The sequence below is a fragment of the Anastrepha ludens genome, chromosome 3 (assembly GCF_028408465.1).
Source record: "Anastrepha ludens isolate Willacy chromosome 3, idAnaLude1.1, whole genome shotgun sequence".
In the NCBI taxonomy this organism is placed as follows: Eukaryota; Metazoa; Arthropoda; class Insecta; order Diptera; family Tephritidae; genus Anastrepha; species Anastrepha ludens.
The window spans coordinates 13,203,835-13,220,070 of record NC_071499.1 but is presented as its reverse complement, the minus strand read 5'-3'; the positions used below and the strand labels follow the sequence as shown (position 1 = coordinate 13,220,070).

Genomic DNA, 16,236 nt, shown 5'->3' with positions numbered 1-16,236 from the left:
AGACAATCAAATAGGAACGCCAGGTGATTATTAAATTGCATGAAAATGGAAATCATTAATTTAATGAACACAACTCATTCTACAGTGCAATACATAATTAGACGACACAAAAGTGACTCTTCGATTGCAAATAAAAATCGTCTTGGCCAAGGAAAAAAACTTAATGATCGGGAAGACGCATAATTTTAAAGGAAGTTAAAAAATAATAATTTCAAATCAGCCGCAGAGCTTAATAAAATGTTGAAGGAAAATATTAATAAAGAGGTTTGTGATAAAAAAGTTCGATCTAGATTTACCTAATAAAAAGGCGCGCTAATTGCAATTTCCCTATTTAAGTGTGAATTTTTTTTTGCAACTTAAAATTTTTGTATCTTTTATCACAGAGAATTTACTTATTTCCAACTTTAAACACATCTTTGACTAATCTTTTCTATTCCATAGCGACACTTCTATCTCTTGTTGTTGATGCGCCGGCTTTTACTGTGCCAATTGTCTCTGGAACGATTTGCCTGAGCGTGACATTTGTAGTTTCCCAATCTTCGTTGTTCTGGTTAGTTAGCAGCTTCTCGCGAAAGGCGCTAGTCATTTATTTTCTGACGTGTTGGTTTTATTGCTGCATTTCAGCAAATCAGTTCATGGTCACTGTCTAAGTCGGCTCCCCGTCTATTCCTGACATCAAGTAGCGAGCCTCTCCACTTTCGACTCACGCAAATATGGTATATTTGGTTATGACTCGTCCCACTGCGTGAAGTCCAGGTATATTTATGGTTTTGCTTGTGGGGGAAGATTGAGCTGCCAATAACAAGCTGAAACGTCTGGCACACATCAATTAGCCTGCTGCTTTTTTTTTTCGCGTGAGGCCTTCCTCTTCCTCTGCTACCACCAGCTGGCACTACATCGAATACTTTCAGAGCCAAAGACGTTTAAATTCTATCATAAAGTCAAATGATTAGCCTCTAAATACTGATAAAGAGTTTTGCTTTATATTTTAACGACATTAAATGTTTTTAGGATTATTCTTTTGGACATGAGTTCTATGTTTTGTTTATTTCTATTTGTCAATATAAAAATATTGAATGTGTATATAATTTATTTATGTGAATAAATGCAGTACATTCCAATTAAATGACAAATATTTTTTTTCGAAATTTGATTAACTTACAGTTCCGAAATTATGTTCAATGATGAACAGTGAGTATGTACGATTAAATATTTGAGCCACTGTATATTTGATAATTCAAAAAAAAAATTTAATTTTTTTTTATTTTTGTATGTAAAAGAAGTTAAATATAAAGCCTAAAAAATATGGAATTTAAATTTTCATTTTTTTTTTAAATGCAAAAATTAAAATTTTCTACCTCTAGACCACCGGGATTCCTTAAGTAAGTGGTTATGAAAATGAGTTTACAGTTCGCGGAGTGCGAATAACAGCGTGCATTTAAGGGTTAAAGAGCATTCAATAGTTTGCGTGTCTTAGTACTAATATTTGAAGAAAAAATTAAATAATATTATATTTAAAATAATAAAAACAAATTAACTTTCACTTTCAAGCATATCATCACCAATTTCTGACTCTCTCTCTCTTATTTCTCTGCTATATGTTATATTTTTCTTACTCTCTTTGTACTCAAACTTTCCCCAACCTCTTTCTGTCCACAGATCAACACCCAAAACGATATATTGCGCATTGTAGACACCCTGCCGCCCAGCTATGATACGGTTGTGAAGCATGAAATTCCGCCGCCACCCTATGACTGTGTCATTGTCAATATGGAACAGTGCAAGGAACAGCAAATATCACCGAATGCGCCCACAGCTGCCACCACGAGCAACTCCTCCGCGGACACCAATGTTAAAGAGGCACCAGCAACGCACGGGGCGGCACTGCATATTTGACTTTGCAACTTCGGGAAAGCCAAGCTGTTGGCGCGTAGAACAGCTTGTAATTAGCTTTACGGAGAGAGAAACTAAAGAGATCGACGACTTTGCAGCAAAACAAAGAAGAAAAAAAAACAAAAGCAAAACAAGAAAAAAAAATTAAAATAATAATACAAAAATGTATGAATTAGCAGCTGATTGCTTTGTGGTAGTCTGTCCCTAAGCACAAGTACTGCCAGCCAGTTTTTAATAGCTACTTTAAGCTCGACGAAGACATCGATAGAATAACTAAACTATTTTCTTTTTCTTTCAATAGAATTATAGAGTTTCATTGAAAAGAAAAACGTTTAAGGATTCAACTCAAAATTTTTGAATTATTCGCTTTTCACTAACGTTTCCCTAACTATGGCTGTTGATTTCGTTAAATCGGATCTTTCTACACATTGTTGCTTTTTTTTTTGTTGTCAACTAGGCAACATTTTCTCACAAAAAATATTTGTCGCGGCTGCGATTATCTCAGTAAATACTTTCGAGTCAAGTGCCTCTTTTTACGGGCAAATAAATAAAATTTTCGTACTGCTGAGCTGCATTCAACTTAAGTGGCACTTGTGTGTGTGTATGTGTGAGAGAAATCTTTCGAGAGAGAATTTAGGGTATCCGAGCCCTTAATGCGTATTTAAATTGTACTTTAAGCAAAAGCTAAGCGCTACATATTGTATGCAAAATATATTTTTAAGCAAATACCTATTTACAGTATATTAAATCTAAGTTTTATACGTAACGACTTTTTATAGGTGAACGCAAGCAAACTGGATGTCATTAATACATTTTATAACTTTTTGCCTAAAAATTGCTTTAATGTTATCCCATTTGAAGTTATTTTAAATTTGAAAAAAAAAAAACGAAAATCAGAACGTATGAAATCCTAGGCTAAGCTCATTGCAATCCATTGTAAATATTCCTGAACACCATCTAGTCGGAGGTACTACTTATTTATCTTTAAATCATTTCGTAGTTTTTAAAGATGTATACGGAATAGTAAAACGAAATGCATTATTTTTGCGTGACCATGAAGGCTTTATTTAGCGTAGTGAGAATGGTACGATTGTACTATTCTTTTTCGGCAACTTGTTGCCACTCTCACCCTCTCAGGACGAGGGCTGTCCTTATAGGCGAAGAACTGAGGCAATAGATTTTCAATAGAATAGCGATAACGCGGCTAAAGAACCACAAAGACATGAGAGCCGACGGACTGCCGGCTGAGCTATTCAAACACGGCACTAAGGTTCATGCCTCGGCTCCTATACAAAATAATGTCGGATGAATCAGTCCAATCTACAAGACAAGGGTAATAAGCTCCGGCTCTGAAAGTTCGATGTAGTACCAACTGCTGGTAGCAGAGAAAGAGGAAGCCCTCCTCTACGTTGTAAAGATCTGGTGCAGAAGAACTTGGTTTCACTTGGTGTGTCCAACTGGCGCCGCTTAGCACAAGAAAGTCCCATTATGCTTCTCTCATAGGAACCCTCGCCTCTATAGACAAGCAACCAAGGCAATATATTTTCACAAACTTCTCTGGAGACGACTGTTGCACGAACAAAATCACTTACCAGAAGCAGTAACAGGGGTTCATCACTGTAAGGCGGATGCATAAGAGCCTACCAACCGAACTCTTCGCGCTTTTGGCGTTATCCTAAACTTATCTGCCTATCTTGTCGCTGCCTGAAGACAACCTCATTGTGCCTCTCTCATAGAAAACCTCGCTCCTAATGACAAACAACCAAGGCAGTCGATTTTCACAATCTATTGCTCTATAACTTGTGGCTGCCTTGAAAATAATCCCATTATGTCCCTCCCAACCGAACTACCGAACTCTTCGCGCTTCTGGCGTTATCCTCAACTTATCTCCTTAACTTGTGGCTGCCTTGAAGGTAGTCCCATTATGCTTCTCTCATAGGAAGCCTCGTCCTTGTAGGCAAAGAACTGAGACAATAAATAGATGTTCAATACTTCCCTTGAGATGAATTTTCCAGGAACAAAATCACTTACCATAGACAGTAACAGATGTTCATCGTGGTAAGGTGGATCCATAAGAGCCTTCCAACCGAACTCTTTGCGCTTCTGGCGTTATCCTCAACTTATCTCCTTAACTTGTCACTGCCTTGAAGGTAGTCCCATTATGCTTCTCTCATAGGTATACTCGCCCCTATTGCAAGGCAGTCGATTTTCAGAAGTTATTGTTCTATAACTGGTTGCTGCCTTGAAGGTAATCTCATTATGCCTACCTTATAGAAACCCTCTTCCCTATAGACAAACAACTGAGACAGTCGATTTTCACAAACTTCTCTTGAGACGAATGTTCACTTACCATAGACTGTAACAGCTGTTCAACGCTGTAAGGTGGATTAACTCTACGCACTCCCACTTTATCCTTATGGAACACAATTTCCCTCCCATTACTCAAAACTGGCCACTCCTGAGCGATTACCTTCTTTTAGATAGTCCAATTCAGGGTAAGCACTTCTCACCCGAGGCTTTGTTTTGATTAGAATTTTACGTGGTGGGTCCCAAACCCGGCGCACAACCAAATATCCTGAGTTGCTTCGTCTTCTCACATAAGCTCGCTCTCAAACGGATGCTCGGAAGCTAACCAGGGGATACTTGGGCGGAGCCCAGAAGTTGTGATCTGCTTGGACTTTATGCAGAAGTATCGTCCTGGCCACTCGCAAGTGAATGGCAATCAGGGTGGGGTAGGTGGGTGGAATGGTTGCCCAGGAATGAGCACACTTGAACGAAGATAAGCGTATTCGTCCTTTGTGATACCATTATGAAGGAGGTGAGGTGAAAGAGAAAAACCGATGGGATGCAAGGAGAGGGCGGGGAGAGGTGGTGGTGGGATGGTTAGGTGGGTGGGTTTAGAGTGTGTGGATAATGAACGATGACTGTGCTGCGTTTGACGGCGGTTGACGCTTTGAACTGCTGATGAAATTCAGAGGCTTTCCTCACTTGCGTCAACTTCTACACACGGAACCATCCTCCAAGCAAACTAAGTATCTCCTGTCATCAAACAAAAAGGCGGCACACTCGCGTATAGGCATCCAGATCACTGTTGAAAGTTATAATTTTGAGGTTGTAAGAGACTTTGTTTATCTAGGAACCAGCATTAACATCGATAATAAAGACAGCTTGGAAATCCAACGAAGGATCAGTCTTGCCAACGAGTGCTACTTTGGACTAAGTAGGCAATTGAGTAGTAAAGTCCTCTCTCGACGAATAAAACTAACTCTTTATACATAAGTTTCTCATCATGCTCGCCCAAACGAAAAAGTGCTTACATGTCGATCGGACTCGATGTTTATTATTTTTCGATTTTTCGGAAGACAAGTTTTCTTCCAGAGGCAAAATTATTGATGAAATCGATGAAACGATGAAATCGCGCAATTGTTACAGCATCAGTCGTGTAAGCACTATTCACAGCCGTCCGGCTAGCATTTCCGTCTTGGCATATTTTCTCTTTGCTGGTGTCCATCTGTGAAGCGCGCTCCGATAGTACAGAGTCGAGCAATCACAAAACTTTCTCAGAAATTTTGAAATTTTTTAGTCCGAAATCTTTTCTGCCTAACGCCATCTCTCTCTCCGTCATCCGTTCCCACTTACACAACAACGCTGGATACAGTTTATAAAAGCCAAATTGAGAGAATAATCTCATTTTTTCATATATTGCGAAAATAATGCATTTCTCTTTACTGCTCATCTGTATGTAGTTGTATATTAATATGTAACGGTATTTAGGTGTATGCAAACGAAAAACAGCATTTAAAATGTAAATTTACTTTATACTTTATACAAATTACATTTATGTATGTAAATATGTAACATATTTACTAGTGTAAAAATATTTGTATCGAAAAATTCTGATATAAAATACGATCTAACAATAAAATTTAAAAAAATTACCAGTCGAAAAAATTAAAAACAAAAAATTGTGTTGTCATTTCAAATATATTACTTCGGATCACTTTCGCGGATATACAGAACCAATATTGTTGTATAGTTTGTCCAGAGTAATAAAAAGGCCTAAATATTCAGATCTTGTCCTGGGTAGGAAGCTAAACTGGAGACTCACAGTTGCAGATGGGGTACACAAAGCAATGACAGCGAAATACCTGCAGCAGTTCAATTAAAACAACCAACAGGAATGAGACCAAGAATAATACACTGCCTCCATACAGCGAGAGTTAGGCTAAACCTGCTATGGCATTGTGGTGTGGTGGAACGTCTTCGAGAATGATGTGAACATTAAAAGAGTTGAGACGGTCCAAGAGCTCCCATCTGGTTTTATAACCGGTGCAATGTCAACCACGCCATCGAAAGCGTTACATGTATATAACACTGTACCTCTATCCAGTGCCCTTAACAGCCGTGCTGCTAGTTCTGCCTTTTCCAAAGTGGATAAAGAAGCAAAGCGAATCGGTCTGGTGGTGAACGAGGACAAAACGAAGTACCTCTTGTCATCAAACAAACAGTCGACACAGGCGCGTATGAGGTTAAAAGAGAATTCGTTTATTTAGGAACACCAACATTAATGTCAGCCGTTAAATCCAATGGAGAATCTCTCTTGCTAACAAGGTCTACTTTCTACTAAGGAGGCAATTGAGTAGCAAAGTCCTCTCTGGACGGACGAAAGTGCAGAAGATGACAATATCCGATAAGACGTCCCTTGAAGTGTATTTTTATGAGGAGAAATGGAAGAAATACACTCGGAGGCTTGCCATTGCTTGACGAGGGGCGACCGCTATTAGAAAAATGTTTTTCTTAATTTTGGTGTTTTCACTGAGATTCGAACCGACGTTCTCTCTGTGAATTGCGAATGGTAATCACGCACCAACCCATTCGGCTACGGTGGCCGCTACATTAACATAGCGCAGTGAATAAAGATCCAACGGCTAAGTTGGCTGGGTCATGTCGTCCGAATGGATAAACGACTGATAAAAAAACGACTGACGCGTTTTGTTAAACTTGGTCAAAATCACGTAAGCGGTTATCGCGCCAATCAAGAAAGAGAAGTACTTCCATCCAGTATAAACCAAGGTAAAACACACCGCTGGCAGCAATAAGATTATGCACTTTAAAGAAGTTCTCAAGCAATAGTTAGGGTCACGTAAAGATACTGACCACTGTTTCGGTGCTCCCCAAATTAATGGTGGATTACAACTACTACCGCAACGGTCTCGACCCTCCTCAAGGAAAGAGGGGAAACAAGGCGTTGTATAACAGAGGGAGTCTGTCCATGTATACTCGTGCACAGATAGCTCAAAGCTCGTGAGCAGGATGGACGGAGCCGTATATTCCGAGCTTGTGGGGATCTTCTTTAGTTTTCGGCTCGTCGACTCTTGCAGTGTTTTTCAGGCGGAACAGCTGCTGCATTAACTGCTTAAGTGTAATACGATATCGAAAAATTATATCTACAGTTTTTTCTGTGATGGAATTCAAACGTAATAGTGTGATTGCGTTATATTTGGCTGGAAAATCACAACCAGCCATTGTTCGTGAGCTCAGTCACCTCAAAGTGAATAAAGTTCGTGTTTATCGCACCATTACTCGTTACAATGATACTGGTAGCATTACCAAACGCTATAGAGGTGGACCAAAAAAACCGCAACAACGCCAGAAATGGTTGGGAAAGTGAAGGCTTGACTTGAACGAAGTCCACGTCGAAGTGGAAAAAAAATGGCCAAAGAACTGAAAATATCGCAAGACAGCATTCGACGCATATTGAAAAATGAGCTCAAGGTCAAAGCTTACAAATTCCAAAAAGCACACGATCTTTCACCCCAGCAAAAAAAAGTTCGGTGCGAAAGAGCAAAGGAGTTGTTGCGCTTGCACGAACGAGGCGAATTTCCTAACATTGTGTTTTCTGATGAAAACAATTTCCCAATTGAGTAGTTCATAAACACTCAAAACGATCGTGTTTACTTGACCGAACGCTCATATGAGAATTTGAGCCTACGTATGGCCACTCGAATCAATTTCCCATCGCAAGTAATGGTTTGGGCCGCAGTGACCGCTGATGGACGCTCTCCAATCGTTTTTATCGAGCCTGGTGTCAAAGTGAATGCGACTTATTATCGGGAAAATGCTTTAGAAGCTGCTTTAGAGCCGTGGACACGCAAACATTTCGGTCGTAGACCATGGACGTTCCAACAGGACTCGGTACCATCTCATAAAGCTCATGTGAACCAAGAATGATTAAAAAATCATGTTACACACTTCATTTCGTCCACACAATGGCTTTCGAATTCGCCATACGCAAATGGACTATTCCATCTGGTCCATTTTGAAGAGCAAAGACTAAAAAATATACCAGTATGGTTGCGCTGAAAAAGTGTTTATACGAGAGGGGGCCAAAATACCTCAAGATCACATTGTGCAGCATGCAATTCATTTCTTGACCGTTTGAAGGCTATAGGCAAGGCAAAAGGTGGTCATATCGAGCTAAAGTGAATCTATATTAAAATTGTAATCATTTTTGAACAATTTTGTCTTTGAAATCAATAAAAACTAATTTCACACAAAAAAGTTATAGTGTTTTCATATCGTTCACCCTGTACATCTCTCTCCTTTTCCTCTACGTTATATCATTTTTATCTCTCGCGGAACAATAATGTCCAAAACGTTGCATGGCCTTGAAATTTTACTCTCCATTCTCGCTCGTCCATCGACGCCTAAGAAATTTAACTTAAAACAAAAACATAAACTTCTACGAATGTCACTTTTTCTCTGCAATTTATTTAAGCAGTGATCTGCTGAAATCTGAGACAAAATCACTTTTAAAATAAATTAATTATCAACTTCCTATATTAATTCTCTATGTGTAAATTAATTTATATAGACAAGTATTCGATTTAAAATAAGTCTTCGATTTAAAAATCTGTAGATTCGCAATGAAAGTTTCATATAATATTTATTAAAGGTAATCATTGATATACATACATATATGCCATAGAAAAAATACAAATAAATTTAAAGCGTTTTTTAAACGCACGCCTTTAAATAAGCATTTAACATAAATAGGCAAAATAAATAAATTCACAAATTTTATTCAAACACTCCGCATTTTAATCCAATATTTTTTTTATTTTTTATTTTATAAAAAACTGTGATAAGCGGCACATTTCCATTTTATATAATTTACATTTATCTACTTTTTAGTGTATCGCAATGCAGTTAGCGCACGTATCAGTAGACAGCAACGCAGCTCAATAACGTAGTTTTGCTGCTGAGTTTTTAGAAAATTTTGTGACTTCCACTATTCGCTTCACATTCGAGTTGCACAAAATTCTATCAACGAAATTAAAGGCATCAAATTTTGTAACAAATATCATAACGGTCGAGCTCTTTAAGGGCCTACCGCCAATTTATAGTCGACATAAGAAAGAGTATTTGGTAAAAATGAGAGAATATGCACAGAATTAGAAACCAAAACGGCGGTGCATGCAAAGTTAACGTTTTTTCGTGCCACGTTAAGGCGCTCGCCTCATTTGAAATGGTGCTTTTTGGGTGTTTCTTTGAAAGCGTGTAAAACGGAAAGGAAAAAAGACTTTTTTATTTTTGTTTTCAGTATTTCATTTTTTTAGCCATTGTTAAAAAATAAAAATAAATGTTTGGTCATACAATACAAGGTGCGCTCAAAAAGTTGGCAGCCTTCAAAAACTGGTCTTCCAAACAACAGGGGTGTGTGACTGCCGACACGGATTCTGCGACTCGCAGGTGTCTGAAATCAAAAAGACAAAAAGGTGCTTACTCAGCATGAGTGTCGTTATCGTGTGAACTACGATCTTTAACAAAAAAAAATTGACAAAATGGCGAACTCTCAAAGATGAAAACCAGTTTTTTGACACTTTTTTTACTTTAAAGTTACGGAAAAAATACTAAAACTTTTTTTCCCCGAACGATCGTAGTTCACACGATAATTCACATCAATTCTACGTCATTTAAATTTTATTTCATCAAAATCGGTGCAGTAGAATCGGCTGTATCTGTGCCTACTGTTCATGTGAAGGCCATTTTTTGAAAGTTGACAACTTTTTGAACGAACCTCGTATGACCAAAAAAAATAATTTTTTTTTTACTTAACAATGGATCACAAATTGAAAACCTGAAAACAAAAATAAAAAAAATCTTTTTTTTAAGGGTCTGAAAAATAGTACTAAAATGTTTTCCCCCAAACGATCGTATTTCACACAATAACAACAACAATTCTACGCCATTTAAATTTTATTTCATCAAAATCGGTTCAGTAGAACCGGCTGTATCTGTGCCCACTGTTCACGTAAAGACCATTTTTTGAAAGCTGACAACTTTTTGAACGAACCTCGTATGACTAAAAAAATTTATTTTTATTTTTTAACAATTGATCAGAAACTAAAATACAAAATCTAATAAAATACAAATAAAATAAAAAATCTTTCTGCGTTTCCATTTTACACGCTTTTAAAGAAACACCATTTCAAATGAGGCGAGGACCTTAAGACTGCCATAGCTTAGGTTAGGTTTTTTCAGCAGTAGCCAACTCACTTAGCCCACGTAGATCCGTTGTAGTACCACTCTCTAACCTAACCTAACCTAAGCGCTCCATAGGAAATTTAAGGGGTTACGTGGGTTCAAAAAATCGATTTTTTTTGCTTATTAATTTCTACAACATATCAAGAATATTATCCTAAATTTTCAAGTTGATCCGAATAATAGTTTCGGAGATACAGCCTTTGGAAGGTGTGCGCTTCAAGCCATTTTTATTCTTACCCCAAACGTTAAAGGCGTTTTTCTCGTATTTTCAAAGTCGGTTGTCAAATGTTCTCGAAAACTACTCGACCGATCTTGATGAAATTTTACACAGGTGTTCGAGATACAATTTACTCGTGCTTGGACGAAGGATTTTTTTGTTTTTTCAATTACAACTATTTAAAACAAAAAACAAAATGACAAGCAAATTTGACCGAAATTTTCATTGTCGGCCAAAATATAAATTTTTCCTTTTATTTTCTTTCCTTCGTTTAAGCACGAGTTTATGGTCTTAACTAAAATACTTTTTTTTTCATTTTAGACGCGCCTTTTTTTGATGGATCACCGGAAATAACGTCACAATGGAGGAGTTTTAATTTTTTTTTTTTTGAAAATTTCAGAAATTATTCTTTAAATATATCTATAAGACAGAAAAAAGTTTGAATTAAATAAATATTTGTTTACACAGGAAAAAAAATTTAAAATAGGACTTTTTTACCCGACGAAACCCCTTAAATAAAAATGTTAATACAAATTTATAACTCACGAAAAAAATGGGTCCTTTAGTTTTCATTTAAGCTAATAAAACCATAAAATCAGAAAATTTGTAACCAACATTAAAGCTTTTAACTCAATAGCACTGCGTTTCCGTTTGTGAAACAAACAATATTATTACGATTTTTGTAAAAAAAAAAATATTATTACGATCTGTAAAAAAAATATTATTACGATTTGAAAAAAAAAATCTTTACGATTTGTAAAAACAAAAATATTACGATCTGTAAAAAAAAAATATTACGATTTTTATAAAAAAATAAACTACTACGACATTTGTAAAAAAAAAATTATTATTACGATCTGTGAAACAAACATTATTACCATTAGTAAAAAAAATTATTACAATTTTATTACGATTTTTATAAAAAAATAAACTACTACGATTTTTGTAAAAAAAAAATTATTATTACGATCTGTGAAACAAACATTATTAATAATAATAATAATAATTGGCGCGTACACTTCTGTTAGGCGTTTGGCCGAGCTCCTCCTCCTATTTGTGGTGTGCGTGTAGATGTTGTTCCACAAATGGAGGGACCTACAGTTTCAAGCCGACTCCGAATGGCAGATATTTTTATGAGGAGCTTTTTCATGGCAGACAAACATTATTACCATTAGTAAAAAAAAATTATTACAATTTTATTACGATTTTTTTTCTTAATTATTTTTGAGCCACACTAATGCCACTGCACTTTCATTACACCCACTTCGCGTATGCCTTGCCGACGTTGCGCATAGAAAGATTCCAAAGACAAAGGATGATTTTCTTTATTTTGCATTGTTTTTGTTTTATTTTGTTTTTGTTTTTTGTATTCTCTTCTTGCATTAAATGTTTAATTGTAATTATTAACATTTTTATTGTAAGTATTTGTATTGCATATAGAGCGAAAGTTCTAACGAGTGCCGGAAAAGTTTTGTGTGCAGTTGGATTTTAATTTAGTTTTAGTTTTCTATCCCAGTTTTGCAGTTTTTCGAGCATATTTTTTAGCTGAGTCAAACAGTCACAGATAATGTTTATGGATAATACATACATACATACATAAATGTATACATATGCATATGTTTTGTATCTTGAAAAGCGTTCGGTTTTACCTTATCCACTACAAACTAAACTGCCCTTCAGGATTTTCATTTTTTTTGTTTTTGGCTAAAACACATTTCAGCGAACTCTCACTGCTTTCATTATAAGTAGTTCATAATAAATAAAATAAAAATTGTTTCTTTACAAAATCAAAAGGCAAAACTATACAACCATAGCGGGAACGAAATTCCAATGTTCCTCCTCATATATATTTCGCAAAACCTGTCTTGGACAAAGCATTTTTGACGCGCGCTAAAATATTCCCGATAAGGTTGATTCATTTAGCTCTCATCATAAATCACATAAGTTGACAACTTGGTTTCGCCATCTCCTCAGTGTCGCATGTACTTTTTTTCTTGTTCACCTCTTGTGTTTCTATGCCCGACAACGTTGTGCTGGCCGCGTCCAAAACGACTAGATGTGATGCCACTGTGTGGCCACCACAGACGTATTGTCATTTAGTCGTGCAATTTCCTCATGCAGTCCATGACCCAGCCACACCAAATGTATTTTACTGTAGCGCGTTGGACACAAACGCAACGGATTGCCCCGCCTCAGCCCCTGATCAGTCTCACCATATTCATCCAGGTAGGGTGGTTGCAAGAAGCAACCCTTATTACGGCCCAAATAGATAATTTGGCAATCGCGTATGCGCAGAAACACACAAATCTCGGCGCCACAGAAGTTGGCGTGATAGGTGCTGGCGCCCACATTGCGTCCCTCCAACTCCGGTTGGCAACAGAAGGATTGTGAGCAAATAATTTTGCCACATATCAAGCACATCGATGGTGTTTTCATTTCTTCGCGCTCGCTATTCGGGCAAATAAAGTCCGAAACGCTGTTTATAAGATCGCTAAAGTCTTCGGGTAGTTCCACCAAGCGCGGTACTGGTATGGTGCAGGGCACCACTGCGAAGTCACGGCCGCAGCGCTTCTTTTTCGTTGTTACGTCACAGTAAACTATGTCGGGGTGCGAGGCAAATGTCTCCAGTATGGAGGCATAGCAGCCGGCACTCTCGAAATATGTCTCCAAGCCGGTCTGCAGTCCTAAATATTTGCACATATTCTCATATGTATCACTGGCCGTGTAGCTGAGCTCATCGGGGAATTCGACTTCGGTCACAAAGTGGAAGAACAAACAGCAGCAACGTAAAAATTCACGCATTTCAGTTTTGATGTGATCGTACAGCGCGGCGATGGTGCTCAAATTGCAAGGTGCCTTAAACTCATCGTCGGCAATGTATGCATCCTGCGATGGCTCTGCGTCGCTGACCGTTGGCTGCATTGGCTCTTGCGTTGTGGACTCATCCGACTTTGGTGGCGTTTGCGGTTGTGGTCGTGAACGCGTCTGCTGCTCTGTGTTGCCCGCTTGTCGGCGTGCGGCGAAATTGTATTTGCGATAGAATTCGGCTATGTTATTGCGTACTTTTTCCGGTAGCTGTTTCACGCCCTGGTCAAATTCCTCATCCACATCCATTTCCATGTCACCTTCCAATGTGGGTGGCTCGAAAAGTACGATTGCCTTCACCATATTGGCCAGAAAGAATAGCTGCACTGCATAGAAGTCCATCATGCTGCCGTTGACCACCACAGCTTTGTCTGGAATGTCAAAATTTACCTATGTAAAAATCAATATGGAAAAGCGAGCAACTTACGCGAAGAGGCGAAGAGTAAATTCGGCACCATGCAGATCATTTGCACCATCATGCTGAAGCAATTCCACTCGATGACCGAATTGCCTTTCTGTTTGAAGATTATGTCCAGCAACTCAGCCGCCGGGCCCTCCAGGTTCTTCACATCTGTGCTCGTCAGATTGGCGCCATACAAACAGCTTGCGCGCACCAGCCCATTTAGGCAGCTCTTATGGCGTATGGACATTTCGCTCTTGAATGGCTTGCCCACTGCGCGCAAGTAAACTTCCAGTGTTTGAACTGTGTAGACACAGGTGTTCCATAGCCATAGCAGCCCTTCTTTTTCTGACTTTTCAAAATCGGTAGGTGCGTGTTGACGCAACGATTTCACGTAGTGTTGCACATAATTTGTCCAACTTGGCGGAAACTCGGTCTTCTCAATCGGTTGTGCGATGCGCTCGAATTGTGCGATATTCGCATACAGGTTTGCACGCGACAATATTGTGTGAGCCGGTGGCAAAACTCGATCGAAATTACCCTCAACAGTGGACACATTCAATTCGTCGGCCAGCGTTTTCATCACTTCAATCCACATATCGATGGGGAACAAATCCTCGCCCTTGTGTATAACCAATGGCATTGAGTACTTCGACAGTGGCGCGCTTAGCGGCAATACAGAGTTGCTCAGGCAACGACAATACGGACATTGAAATTCAGTGCTCTGTGGTGTCTGTGGGAAAGGTTGACGACTCCTATGTGGTCGCCGTTGTTCCTTCGATTCTTCATTGTTGTAATATTCCTGCCAGCAATCGACGTGCATCACATGACCGCAGCTGCTCGTGTGCACCGAATAGGCATATCTTGCGTCGGGTGGCAACACTTTCGATTTTTGCACGAATGCTGAATAGACAAGTGTCGGTCCATCCTTGCTAACGGTGCAATCCTCAAAACAGAGTATACATTTGAAACTCTGCTCTTCCGGCTGCTGCAAGCGACGCTCCACACCCAGACAAGCCAGCGAATTGTAAGCCACAGCGCCTTCTTCGTCCATTACCGAAACATCATCTTGCCATTCCATGGATGTCGATGTGTCGCGATTGCCCGACTGCACATTAGCGCTGGCAAACATTTCGGCATTCGATTTCATGAAATTATTTTGGGCATTTTGCATTTGTGCCATTATTTTGGCGCGTCGTTCAGCGGCCAAGCGCGCGCGTTCCTCCTTGTCTTGCTTCTCCTGCTCGGAAGCGGTGAGTGGACGTGCCACCTCGACGGATTCACCTTCTATCGGCATTGCGCTCACATCGCCACCGCTGACTGTTTGGTCTTTGGTTTGTAGCTCCTTGAATTTCTTAATTGTCCAAAGTATGAAATCACGGTGAGACTCAACCTGATAGCAAAAGCAAAAATTAGTAAATCATTCAAAGATTTGCAATGAGGCAATGCTTACCCTGGCGCTGCGCGATAGCTCTTCTAATTTCGATAGCATATTGTATTTTTGTGCCTGTTCGTGGAAGGAGAGGAACGGATAATTGCCCGATTGCTCTTCTTGCAGTCCATAGCCAATTAAATAGAGTACCTGTTGAGAAATAAAGTAGTTATTTTAGTGTTTGAAAAAATTATCTGGCAGTAAATTGGGTAGTTTGGAATTAAAGGTGCTAGCCCAAAGAAGACTGGCTTTACTTGCTTTTCTTGGCTTTGGAAACTTGTATAGCCAAATGGGCGTTTTGAACGCTGTCATCACAATTAGATGGTTCGTAGAAGAAAAAAGAAAACTGATATGTTAGTCATACTAAATAAGACCGTTGACTTTTCCCTTGGCTGGCAGAAAGCGGTCGCTCTCTAAGTAGGCGATAATCAGTGACTTCTCAGCATGCGATTATACGCACTCCGCAGTGCGTCTCACTTTTGAAGTCATATTCAATGTAAGGAAAGGCTTCCTTCCTTCTCTCAGAGGGAGACGATGAAACAGACAATGCATGTGAACCTTCAAAAAAGCATTCAGTTGGCAGAAAGCCACAAAAGTGACTCGAAGTGTAACCAACTTCAGACCGCTCGCGCAGCTGATGCACGACAATCAGCTGTCTGTTAGTTGGCTAAAGGACAGTCCAGAGTATTGTTTACAAGCGCGAGGAAGCATTTTGCCGACGGTAAACGCGAAAAAAGCTCAGTAATGGAAATGTAAAAGTGTGATTGCATTATATTTTGGCTGAAAAATCACAACCTGCGACTGTTCGTGAGCTCGAGCACCGTAAAGTAAAAAAAGTTTTTGTTTATCGCACCATTACTCGTTAAAATGCAACGTCACGTG

The 16,236-nt window shown here is 38.9% G+C and overlaps 2 protein-coding genes across 11 annotated transcripts in view; one reads left to right on the top strand and one right to left on the bottom strand.

Annotated features, from left to right (window-relative positions):
* The window catches only part of LOC128857040 (uncharacterized), a 99,218-nt gene extending 93,412 nt beyond the window's left edge, over positions 1-5,806 (top strand). For 2 of the 3 annotated variants that reach the window (XM_054092568.1, XM_054092570.1), the window contains exon 3: positions 1,660-5,806. In XM_054092568.1, coding sequence (XP_053948543.1) covers positions 1,660-1,896 — 237 coding nt within the window. In that variant the 3' untranslated portion in view covers positions 1,897-5,806. The remainder of the gene's footprint in view (positions 1-1,659) is intronic. The other variant, XM_054092569.1, reaches the window with a different exon arrangement.
* A 5,686-nt stretch (positions 5,807-11,492) lies between these two features.
* The window catches only part of LOC128857036 (E3 ubiquitin-protein ligase UBR1), a 38,487-nt gene continuing 33,743 nt past the window's right edge, over positions 11,493-16,236 (bottom strand). For all 8 annotated transcript variants that reach the window (XM_054092558.1, XM_054092557.1, XM_054092565.1 and 5 more), the window contains 3 exons: positions 15,376-15,504; positions 13,950-15,315; positions 11,493-13,893 (listed from right to left, as the gene is read on the bottom strand). In XM_054092558.1, coding sequence (XP_053948533.1) covers positions 12,710-13,893; positions 13,950-15,315; positions 15,376-15,504 — 2,679 coding nt within the window. In that variant the 3' untranslated portion in view covers positions 11,493-12,709. The remainder of the gene's footprint in view (positions 13,894-13,949; positions 15,316-15,375; positions 15,505-16,236) is intronic.